This window comes from Crocodylus siamensis, chromosome 9 (assembly GCF_052110815.1).
Source record: "Crocodylus siamensis isolate JL-2025a chromosome 9, ASM5211081v1, whole genome shotgun sequence".
In the NCBI taxonomy this organism is placed as follows: Eukaryota; Metazoa; Chordata; order Crocodylia; family Crocodylidae; genus Crocodylus; species Crocodylus siamensis.
In genome coordinates this window covers 59,219,302-59,231,843 of record NC_143403.1, presented here as the reverse complement: position 1 = coordinate 59,231,843, position 12,542 = coordinate 59,219,302, and the positions used below count along the sequence as shown (strand labels likewise).

Genomic DNA, 12,542 nt, shown 5'->3' with positions numbered 1-12,542 from the left:
CTCAGGCCCTGGGTGAACCGTACTCTGGCCTCTGCTGGCAGGTGCTGCCCAAGGCTTGCAGGGCCAGACTGCAACTCCCAGGGGATGCTGGGCAGAAGCAGCCCTGCCCACTTGGCACTACATGGCACCATGTGCTGTGTTCCAATTCTGGTGGCTCCAGCCATTGGGTGGATGGGCAGGGCTGCTTCTCCCCAGGAGCTGTCAGGGACTAAGCATGACTTGTCCATTCCCTGCCTGCAGGCGATGGAGTCTGGCTGTGGTCCTTCACACTGGCAGCCTGCTCTGCCATCAGTGGAAGCCATAGATCAGGGGTTGGGTGTGTACATGTGCCAGGAGCCCTGATGGTGGGGCAGGACAATGTGGAGACCCATAGCCAGGCTCCATTCCCCACCCCTCTAGCTGCAAACGTGGTTGGCAGGTGCTAGCTCTGAGCACTGGAAGAGGGGGAAGGGGCAGGTGAACTGGGGAGGGTGCGCATGTATGTGCATATGCGGCCCTCAGCAGCTCACCAAAGCTCCCTAAGTGGCCCTCCAGCCCAAGTAATTGCCCACCCCTGGTTTGGAAACAAGTAAAGAACTACTTTGAGATAATTTAAGTACAGGAACTGCCTTAGCTGAACTACATTTATGTACTAAGGAAATAAAGTGAACTCTTTAAGAGCAATATAATTTGATAGTAAAGACGCATGCAAAACCACCAACTATGAACTTCACCTTTAGAAAGTTTCTTTACAAACTCAGTCTCTGGAAATAAACCATGCCACAAAGCCTTTGAGAGCATTTTTATTAAGGGTAGCAGAATGGAATTGCAGAAAGCCTGTACCAATACTCTTGGGCATATAGCTTCACTAGCACGTTGTAATTTTGGGTCTTAAACTGCATGTTTAGAATGCAACTTGGCTTTGGGAACCAGACAGGACAACAGTTTGAATTCCTGAGTTAACACAGGAAAGTCTTAGTACTTTTCATTTTTCTATTCATACTTCCCATACAGTACATTGGTATTTGGTCTGCATCTTTTCCAAAGAGGGTCATCTATAAGTAAAAGCTACCATTAGTGTCACACATCTTATGGTTTAGACACTGGACTATGAAGATAGCAAGAAGAGAATTGAGGTTGATATTTTTCTTCCACTTGACCCCTAGACATTAGATTCAAATGAATGGCATGACATTGCTATAGGCTGATGTAACTTTGAACTGCAGCTCCTGGAAGTCCCCAAACTCCTCAGTTCCCTTTCAGTGATATCTAAGTGGCACTGATTCACATAAATGCAGCATTTAACCTGAGAGGTTTACAATCAGAAGGTATATTCACTACCATGTACAAACAAGGGTGACAAACAAGTGCTATAGTTTTTATAAATATAAAAGGAAAAGTCAGGGAATGGCAAATTTCCATGCCAACAGATGTGATCAATAGGAGAAACAGAACAGTGGCTCATTTAGGTATCTGATGCAGAAGTTACACACACTTCAGTTTGACAGATAATTTGGCAATTTTTTTATTATGAATGTGAGTGAGCGTGAATGAAACAAAATCAGTAGCAACTATCTGCAAATGAAGACACAGATGTGAAAAATTTGGTAATAGTGCTCTCACCAAGCCTGAAAACACTCAGGAAATGCAAGTTTCTGTAAATAAGGTGAACGTGGTTTAACTTTATTTATCTGCCAAAGAATCTGTCTAAGAACACTTAAACGTAGCTCCCTAACTTATTAAAAAAAAAAGGTTTATCAGAGGCCCTGGGCTGTCATTCTTTATGCTAAACCTTAAAGCAGAGCAAAATAGGGTGGGTAGAAGAGAAAGGAAATATACAAGAAACAAAACTGCTTCTTTAACACACACTCGCCCTGAAACATTGCAAAGGCAGAGGCTATACTACTGCTGATTGTAGGAGTACCAACTATCCAGGTGTGAAAGGATTTACTAATGCAACTTCCTGCGCATCAAAATGGTATGTACTCCTAAGTGCCTAAGGATTTCTGCAGATAAATCTGCTTGTTCAACAACAGAACAATTCTCATGGTTGGGAAGAGAAGGCAGTTTGATTGTATGGCAGTTTGACTGTACAGCTATGATCACATTTTAGATCTAGGGGGAAAAGGCATTTAAAAGAAAAGCAATTGGAAATAGTATTAAGAACAGTCCTAAACAGCAAGAGCTGCCTTTTGCATTGGGAAAGGTTCCATGCCTTCAAAAGAAAAGCCTATTTTTTGTCCAAATAAATTAGGATGATGGGATGATATTTTAAATACTCATTAAATCATCTAACTCAAGTGTGGTATATTATTTCTTACAGATATTCATGGACAGTACTAGTGAAATGTATTCTGCTTATTACAGTTTATTGCTTAATGCTATTCTCATACCATTTTTAATAAAAAGAATCATACAGTAATTGGGAGAGGGGATGTCATTCTATAAAATACAAATGGTTCAGAGATGTATCCTGTGGCATCTCTAAGCCAATGATGGCGGATGTCAAGGAGGGTATGACAGAGGACAGATCACTCCAGATATACTCTGTTCATATCCTCTCCCTCTAAAGCATCCACTCCTGCTACAGGAGACAGGATACAGGGCTAGATGGACCATTTGTCTGACCCAATATGGCACTTACGTTCTTAATACATTTTGATGGAAAAATGTACTCAAATGACTAGCAACGGTGTCAAATTTAACTTTTAATTTCAAAATTAACCATTCCAAAAAGTATTTATTTTTAACTCAAAAACAGTTTATTTGGTACCTCTTGGTCCCCAAGTTCTGAAACTCTTCTAAACTGGTTGCAATGTTGTTCTGTGCAATTTTTTTTCCTAGCTAGTCTGCATAGATATTAAGAAGAAAAGTGAAAGAACTTCATAATCACATTCCACTATTCATTTGCTACAGGTACTTTCTTTGTCAAAGTTTTCCAAAAGCAGGACATAAGCCATATTTTAATTCAATCACGCACACAAAAACTTGGGTTTCCCCGTTTAATAAACATTATTGTGGTAACATCAGCCAGATTTACATAATACCTGGGCTATAGTTCTGATTGTTTTCTGGGGGCTGGTTTGTGTTTTTTTATTATGTTACAAACTGAAGTTAAGGGGAACTTGCAACCAAGTTCCACAAAGCACAGTGCAACATTTAAACAGAAAAATAAACAGAACTGCCAAACATTCAACCATTTTCTGCCAGGACAGGGATATTTTTTCTAAGACATCAGTGTTGGGAAAGAAAACCAAATGAAGAAGTAAATGAACTCAAGATAATGGGAACTGCAAGGAAAAGTAAGAGACGACAGCCACAACTGTAAGGGCAGGATATAAGTCTAAGATATTTTTGATAAATTCTGACAAGAAAAAGAAACAGCATACTTTAAAGTATATTGAAGCAGTGATTTTTAAACAAAGAAAGCAGAACTAGAACATCTTAAATTTTTAATCCTTTCTTTACAGGTTACCTACACCACTTTTGATTAAGAAAACTGTAGAAAGTTAGTAACAGCCACAAGTTAACACCGAAAGGTGGCACTTGTCAATTTTCCATAGAGTCCTGCTTTGTGGGGTCTGAAATGCACTGCTCCGGATCTTTTATCATACGTTGCTGACATCAACTGTCAGATTTTAGTCCACTGGTCGCTTCTCACCATATTTCTTTGTAAACTCTTCAGCATTCTTACAGAATTTTTTACGGTCCTTAGAGTATTCTTCAGCTAGGTCAGCCCGAAGAGGATGCTCGGGCTGTGGGTCATTCACCAGTGCTATGAGGGACTGGATTACTGTCAAAAGAAGTACAATGGTGTCAATGACTTGGACATTTATGTTTAAAAAAGGCAAAGTGAGAGAGCAACACACCAAAAGTAAGAGTTTAAATTGTGTTTAAGAATGTAAATCTGTGCTCTTTCTTAAGACACAGTGATAACCATCTTTAGCACTGCACACAGCTCAAAGTTTTAGTCTGGTAGTGAAATAATGATTCATCCTAAGAAGGAAAAACTGAAGATGCACATTAGGAAACGAACAGTCAAGTTTAGTGCAGATCAAACAGCGCTACCACTTTTCTGCCTCTGTAACTGGTACACCATTGAAGAGAGATCCTGTGCCCACTGATAGAAAAAACTAAATTACTACAAACATGCTGGTCTGAAATGAATCTAGTAACCTGGATACTTTCTTGCTTCTTTTATAAATTGCCAACACTCCCCATTATTCTGGTAGGCAACATCAAATACCTCTGCTAAAGAAGATATATTGAGTGAACAGCTTCAGAGTGGTTCTCATCCCAATATTTGTGACTAAGCTTAGGTCTTTTACAGAAGATTTTAAAAAAATCCTAGTCAGGGTCTTTCAGTGAAACTGTTCATCTTAAACCACATTAAAATGAAATTGTATTTAGCATTCAAGAAACAGACTTGGCTTAGAACAATGAAATCTAATGTTATGTTTTTCTTTACATCTCTCTGGTCATTAGAAGCTGGGTTAGTGGCCAAGGCAAAATTCCTGTCCTGTACTACATTAAGTACATTATTAAAAGATACACACACAATCAAAAAAAAGGTATCTGTGATAATCAACAGAAAGAAAAGTAGATCATGCTTTCAAATTCCCTATTTAAGCCACACTTGTGTACCTCAAATAATGAACAGCATAGCTCTCACACCTTCCAAAGGAACTATTCCAAAACTTTCTTAAGCTTACATTCCCCTTTCCCCCCCCCAAGCCAGCTGCCATATGCAAAATGGGGGAGCTCACTAGAATATTTATAAAAATCATTTAAAGAAAGTTTCCTTCCCTCCATACGGCAGTTGGCTGATTTCCACAGGTTTTCTTTGTTTAAAGTGGGAGTAAGGAGACCCTGATAGTGCCAATGCTAATCTAATCCTGCTACTACGCTGTAGAAAATGGACAGAAATCGATTTTGTAGAAGCAGAATTTCAAAGTCGGGGATGCAAAAATACTTCAGCTAAGAGCCCAGTGCTGTACGCAACTGCATTTTGGTTACAGGATTTTTTGATGCGTGACATAACTAGCCTGAATTCTAGTTTATGAAAACATATCAGATATCACGATCAAAAATAAAAGTGAAGAGGGGACCAACAGATGTGTGACATGGTTTTAAGTGATTGGTTATGCTACATTTCCTATAATTATCTCTTCAAAAGTGCAAAACATTAATATTTAAACAGCTGATATTTTAATTCAGAATTACGTAGGGACAAAAGTGTGCAGGAGCTTTCATAAATATGACTAAGATAAAAAAACAAGTGGTTTGACCTTCTGTTTCAGACAGTCTGAGTGTCAGATACTTGCAAGAGAATACATGAAGTAGGACCAACAACAGCAGACTAAGATCACTCTATTTTTTTAAACAGTCACTACCAAAAGGGAATGTAAATACAAGAGTGAATAAAGTGCAGGTTTCTAGGATTAGGGGCCAAGATTTGTTTTGTTTGTTTGTAAAGTGTCTTTTTTGTTTGTACGTATAATAAACTGTCTTACAAAAATGATTTTGCTAAGTTCTGTGCTATTATTTAAACTACTAAAGCTAGTTTCAGCCATTCAAATGACTGAAATAGGTCATCTCCCATGGTAAATCTGGTGCTGAAGTCTCAACTGCACTGCAGAAACAACTGTTACATCACAGCTGTCTCTGCTATGATAACAATACAGCTTGCTTTTGCAGTAAAGACAAGTCCTGCATTTTAACCACACCTCCCAAATATGCTCCAGATTCCTAACATGGCTGGAGTATGGTTCAAAGAACCTGACCCTACGAGAAGATAATATGCTTGTAACTAAGTTTTCAGGTGTTAAAACTGGCTCCAAATCAGGCTACAAAATAATAATCTCATGCAAGAATGTTGCCTTTCTGCATTCTTTGCACAGCCCAGCTTTCAACTTGCTCAGTATTTGCCTGTGCTTCTTACTCTCTTTGGCTCTGAAACAGGCTTTCTGCAGACAAGTACTGGGCTCTGCTGACTCCAAAATCATCTAAGTCATTTCACACTGGACCAGAGGGTTGCTAGAATGCAATGTCAGGTGCTGCTTCTAGTCAGAACAGCATACTGCATCCATACTATTCCCCATGCTTATCAAAAGGGAGTGAAGAACATAAGCTCAAGACCAACACATGCCAGGAAGATAACCTGTCACTCTACTGTTAGGCTGGAGGATGACCTCATTTTCTTACCTTAAACTAGAGTTGCTTAAACAAACTACCAGAGGAATGCAGTGTTGACATTGGCCGACTTCCCAATTGACTTGAGCCTAGCACTTCTGAGAGCTGTCCTCATGTTAATGCTTGCATACTCAGCCAACATCAACACTGTGCTCTGCAGGCCTCCTCACACACAATAAAACGTACAAAATGAATGACTGAAAAGAAATATTAGTAAGATAATTTGGTGTGCAAGTTTGGCACTAAAAGAAGAAATTCTCATCACAATGCTAATTCAGACAAAATGCATGGCCACAATGCACATTTTTAAGAACAGAATTGTGTTGTAGCTATGTACCCTTTTAATAAATAGCTGAACAAAAAAAAATGTACAGCACAGCTTCTGAGACTTGGGTATTAAAAAACCTTCAATTTTTTTTTAATTTGGTGGAGTTGGATCATAAAATGATCCAATAATTATACACCTCTTGAACAGGTAAAAACATTTCCCTAAATTGTTCCCTGGGCTAAGTTCAAGCACACTTTCTGTAGGTTATGAACACAGAAGTGGAAAGGGGAAGTTGAAATCCATATGCAATCTTAACAATAGTATGTGTTACTGCCAGGACACAGTTCAAAGCACAAAAATGAAAGTAGAAGGCTGGAAGAAAGTAAATTTATGGTCACAGAAACATATGCAAGCTTTTTCTCCTACAAAAAAAATTTCTTTAGTCACAAATACTTTTAGAGCAGAAAGGACCTTTACAAATATGAATTTTCAATACTAAAAGCATACCATAATACAAAAACCAAAGTGCCCTAACAATAATTACTCTTACAATAGCCACCTAGCAACATGAAGTAACAGTCAACATTATCAAACAGAGATATAGTCTCAGCTTAATTCATGGAAACAAAGGCCTTCAACCCCAACTTGCTCCTCAAAGAACATTATCAAATACTACTCCTTAAAATTTTTCGAGTTTTATCTAAGAGACCTCCACATGGGAAGCCCTATAGTACTCAATTTATCCATCTTTTAAGGATTAAGAGCCAAGTAATCTTTGCTAGAATGAGAAGTAGTAAGTTCTCTGATGTCTAGGCATTTTAAATCCGATGTTCTGATCACTAAATCAAGCCTCCAGGATGAAAGCATTACACTACACACAGCCTTAAGGCCTGCTGTTATCTGTGCAGACCTTTTCTTTTAAAAATTATACTGAAAACCTCAAAACTGTACCAGTGCAGTAAAATACGTGTAACTTCTGTCTACCAAGGACACTGGCCTAAGTTAATGAGTTCAATGGAATTGTTTTGATATTCTGAACTGAAGATCCAGAAGAACTCTTTAACAGGAGTGAGAGAGTAGTCCACTGAGCAAAAGAAACCTACACAGGAACAGTAGCACTTACATGATAAAGTCAAGCTTTTATTGATCTATAACAGGAACACAATTTCTTAAGTTCCTCCTACACACCGAGCCTTACCTTGGTCAGTTTTGGTTGCTGGCTTCCAGTTTTCAGCACTAATTACTGGCAGACAAACCTGCCCCTTTTCATCAATGTTCGGGTGATAGATTTTTGTTTTAAATGTAATCTTAGGAGGTTTGAATGGATACTCTGCTGGAAAGTTGATTTCGATTCTAAAGGCTCCCTTATCGTATGGAGGATTGTCCTGCAATGAGAATGTGGAATGTAAGGATCAGACACATCAGAAGAGATACAGTTTAAGAGACCACGTGCTACAGACTTCCATCTTTCAAACAGTCCCTACTTAAGACGCACTTTTTTGGTTTAATCTAGTTCATTTATGTGCCAGATGCCATCAAAAATCACAATATTCTTTTGCAGAGTGTCCAACAGAGTTCTGACACTATCTGAGTGGTGGAGGTGGCGTTCTACTCCATGGTACTCCAGATTTCTCAAATCCTACCTTGCAAAATATGCTTACACCCTATTTCAAAACAAAGTTTTTCAAGTCTTTTCTGAGCTATCAATTTTATTCCTTGTCTTCTGTTTCTCCCTCTAATCCTGTTTATTTCATGCATCTCAGTATGGTGGAACAGAGGGAAAAGCAATTTGACTTGTCAGATTTCCCTATATGTTTTGAGAGAGTCTTTTTGCTTTAGCTGACTGCATAAAAATTTGCTGAGTGCTCACTTGTACTAAAGATAGATATTCACTGCATCTGCTGATGAGAACACTCTGAGTTTGTATGCAGTTTTGGGTACCTCTTATCAGATCATTTTTGAAGGAGTATGGCAAGAAGGCTATGAAGTAGGCAGAATGATTCTTCATTGCCCTGTTCAGTTTCAGCATGGTCAGACTCTGATAACAAGTGCTGCTAAAGACCCCGTACTCCTAGTTTAAAATGTTTTTCAATTATTTTATAAGATATCCTGAATAAAATCAGCTATTTCATACTTTCAAAGTTTAGCAAAATTTAACTTTTGGACCACAAGCAATAATTACGGCATGATGACTGCTCAGGATGTTGAAGACGGGGAGAAACAGTTGCTAAAAGCAAATTTTCAAGTATATTTTAACTCCCTTGCCTAACAGCCTATTTCTTTCAACTAAACCCATTTTATGAGCTAAAAACAAGTTATCTAATATTAGTAACTTTAGGAAGAGAACAACGTTCTGCAGGTAGATGAAGATGGCATCAAGCATAATCAGGAAAGATTCCATACCGCACCTCTAAGAGACAGCACAGAAGTTACAATCCAGGGGAGGGATGGTTATGATGGTACCAGATCTTACAGTGACCTGGCATAATTTAGCTAGCTGTGGAAACTTGTGTTTCAGCAGCCTCCACAAACTGCCTTACAGGCTTGTAGAGTAGTTGGAATCTCTGCCCTGCCTCCTGTCTCCCCCTCTTGGCTCTGGTCAATCTGCAAGCAGGGCTTCCAAGGTAGTGCCACAGCTGTGTCACAGTATTCATGTGCAGGATATTGGCCCTTGGCCAGATTCAGGGTTTTAGAACCACTCTATCAGCTTTATGGAACATGAAGGAACCAGGAGGTGGGATAAGGGTTTTACTTATGAAGCTCAACTAAAGGTTGCATGTTAAGGGCTGCTCATGATTTTAAAAGGATCTGTGTAAACCGCTTAGTTTCAGTCATTCCTGTTACTTACAGCATATGTAATTCTAAAGGATAAGGCCGATTCAATGTATTGCATACCAATAAATTACTTTTACAAGGGCACATGGAACCTAGGATAGTTGCTCTTACATGGCAGTCAATGAAAATACGCACATACAGCATTGTAGGTTCAGTGACATCCATACATTTCTTTAGGTACAGTATATGAACTCATCTTATTCCAGTAAGTTATAACTGAACGGCAATTAAGGAAAAAAAAGATGACAAATCTATGTGCAGGCAGATACTTCAAAGATAAGAAGCTGTCTCTGACTTGCTTCTCAGCTCAGTGACTGTTTATTCTTGTAACAACGTTCTTTTAATGGACAAAACACCCTTTATACCCAGAAGGCCAAGCCACTTTTGGAACCACATCCTCCACGAAAACCTTCTACAGGCATCACACAATCTCACTTAGTAAGCTGCCTACTCCACATCCCTTCCTAATACACAATTGTACATCAACCCTCATAGTTTTAAAATCTTGGGGAGAGGATGGCCAATAAAGATTAATTGTAAAAACTGACAATCACTAGTTAACTAAGCCTAGTCAATATACTATAATTTCCTGTTTGAAAACATCCTGAAACAAAAGTTTTATTGTATACAAATACCCCCCATATTTCAAAAACAAAAACCCCTTCTATCTGTAGCCAGCTTATGTCCACCAACTTGTATCTTTAAAAAAAAAATCCAAATCAGCATAATAGCTGTATTTTAGACCATTCTATATCAGTTAAGGAAAGGCAAATGTTATCAGTTATGTCCACCTTCAAATTAATGACCCAATTTTTTTTTACATGCATAAAAAAACCTCTTTAGATCTTTAATAGCTAGTTGTAGGCAGATTTAGGGACAAGTGCAGATTTAGGGACAAAACACTGATTTTAAAATCACTTCCTCTTAACCAAGCCAATATACAATTTCTAGGCTATGTTTTTTCTGCCAAAGCCCACAACAAAAACTGAAAATCATGTATAGCTCAGTGCAGTGATCGTTTTGGTGTGTATGATGGGACCTTGCAAGAGGAATGAACATAAAGCTTAAGAATTAAGAAGCAACCACCATGCTTAACACAGATAACAAAATATAGTGTTAAGGCAATACAGGTGATATTTAAGAGCATAAACAAGTTTGGGTTTTTCCTGTTTTGTCAGGAAGTTGATCACTAAAAATATTTTCTTCAAAACGAAAAGCATTTTACTGGCGTTTTCACTGTTTGGAATATTACAGTAAACTGCTATAAACAAGAACCATGAATTCCAGTGGTTTATAAAATATGTCGCCAAGTAAAAATCTCTTTCCTTAAATTCCAGTGTAACAGCCTACTCACTTCATTCATGAGAGAAGTCTTATTAAATCTAAAAGACCGCTTCAATGAGTACGGGGTGGAGAGAGAGTTAACTGTAAATCTTTTGTTCCATAGTACTTAAAATCCAAAGGATCAGCAAGTATTTTGGTGCAGCATGAATGATCTCAGTTAAGGAGCAGCCTTCAATTAGCAACACAGAAGCACTACAGAGCTGAGGTTCAAAGCCTCAGACATAAAAATGCAGATTGTATTGCTCTCTATGTTTTCTGTAGTGGCCAGAGAAGAAAGCATTGACATCCTTCGTTGCCTCAGACTCAGATGCAACTTGTTGTTCATGAAGGAATTCAATACAAGACATGGCAGATGAAAACACCCAATATAAAGGTGAAAATCCAAATTTCTTCAACCAGATAAGCTTATAAACTCAACTCCTCCCTTACCTTTCCTAACAAGTCCCCCTCTATTTGACCAATACAGTAGTAGCTTACTTTACAGCTGCCTATTAAAATTTCTCTAAAAAAATAAAATAAAGTTAGGACCCAAGATTCTTAAACTGGATGCTAAAGTTTGGCACCTAAATCCTTATACCTGTATGTAAATAAGTGGTTTAACTTTCAGAAGTATTGAGTTTTCCAAAAGTCTGTAGATCTTAATTTTAAAGAACCCGATTCTAAAAAATCCTGCCCTTCATTTTTTAATTAATTTAAAATAATTTCTCTAAACAGACCAATAGTGAGAAGACATTTTAAAAAGGCCTATCAAACAGCACTTGTGTTTCCCACATACACTCCACATATTTCTATTCTTTTATTTCCTCATTACTGGGCACATCTACCTGAGATGCTTCATGTGCAGAAGACTCATTTTACTCTGCATTAGTGCAGCGAGCAAAGTCCATGCTAATGCACTCATGTATAGCAGATTTAGTCTAATGTGCAGCAGCATCACTAAAAGACCATTCATCTGTACTAATGCGCAATGGGCACATTTACACATTGCCCTATGGCGACATAATGATGTGCTATGTCACCATATGGTGCGCTACAGTGACATAACGATCACATGGGTCTACACATGATCACCTGCTACCTTGTTGTAGCAGCTCGCCCCCCACTTATAATGTGCCACTAGGGTGACGTAGCAGGGGAATCTAAGCATGCATTGCCTATACTGCGTTGTGCTTTAGTGCTTCCAAAAGGTATAATTTCCTCACTAGGGACTCAAATTACTATTATATTACTACAACCCACCCCATTCTTAAGACGTGTGAATTTGGGCCTATCTTAGAATAGCATCAGACCTAGACTAGCAAAGCCGTTATTAAAAGCAGAGTTTTAAAACAGTTCCTGTTAATATGGTTTATACAAATGTCTGGCTACAATGGTAGAAGCATACCAACTTAATACACTCATAACAAAGTAACAATGGCCAGAGAAAACAGGCCTAAATCAACATAGCATGCATTATTTTTAACTCTTTAATGGATTCAATAACATAATCAAGTTGTTAGTTGGGACACTACCTTACAGCTCTTGTATCTTGTATAGTACAGCCGTTTTAAAAACACTTCCCTCTTTTTCTGTTACAGTAACCCAGGAATTAAAACTACTTACACGATGGTAATCTTTAAGGTGGGATAAAGTGGAAAAATAAGATGTTTTTATCCTTAGGTACAAGCCAAGTGAGTATTAAGCAATTTAACTGCTACAAATCACTTTGCATTTGTTTTACTGTCCATACAGCTTTAAAAGGAAAAAAAACCCAACCCTCATTTAAAACGTTTTATGCCTTTGAAAACAAGTAATGGGTTTGAGTAATATTTACAAAAGCACTCATGCGTCTCTGGAAAAAAAAATGAAGCGGATGTCAGCTTCTTTGAAAGTATTACCCTTTAACGCCCTCCAGCCCCAATTGCAGAATCTGTATATCCAAATT

General features: G+C 38.2%; 1 protein-coding gene across 1 annotated transcript in view; it reads right to left on the bottom strand.

The window, feature by feature from the left end:
• Positions 1–766: 766 nt before the first annotated feature.
• Positions 767–12,542, bottom strand: part of UBE2L3 (ubiquitin conjugating enzyme E2 L3) — a 29,745-nt gene continuing 17,969 nt past the window's right edge. Inside the window, exons 3-4 of the mRNA XM_090061936.1 lie at positions 7,638–7,824; positions 767–3,772 (exon numbers count right to left, since the gene is read on the bottom strand). Of these exons, the coding sequence (XP_089918062.1) occupies positions 3,618–3,772; positions 7,638–7,824 (342 nt within the window). The 3' untranslated portion in view covers positions 767–3,617. The remainder of the gene's footprint in view (positions 3,773–7,637; positions 7,825–12,542) is intronic.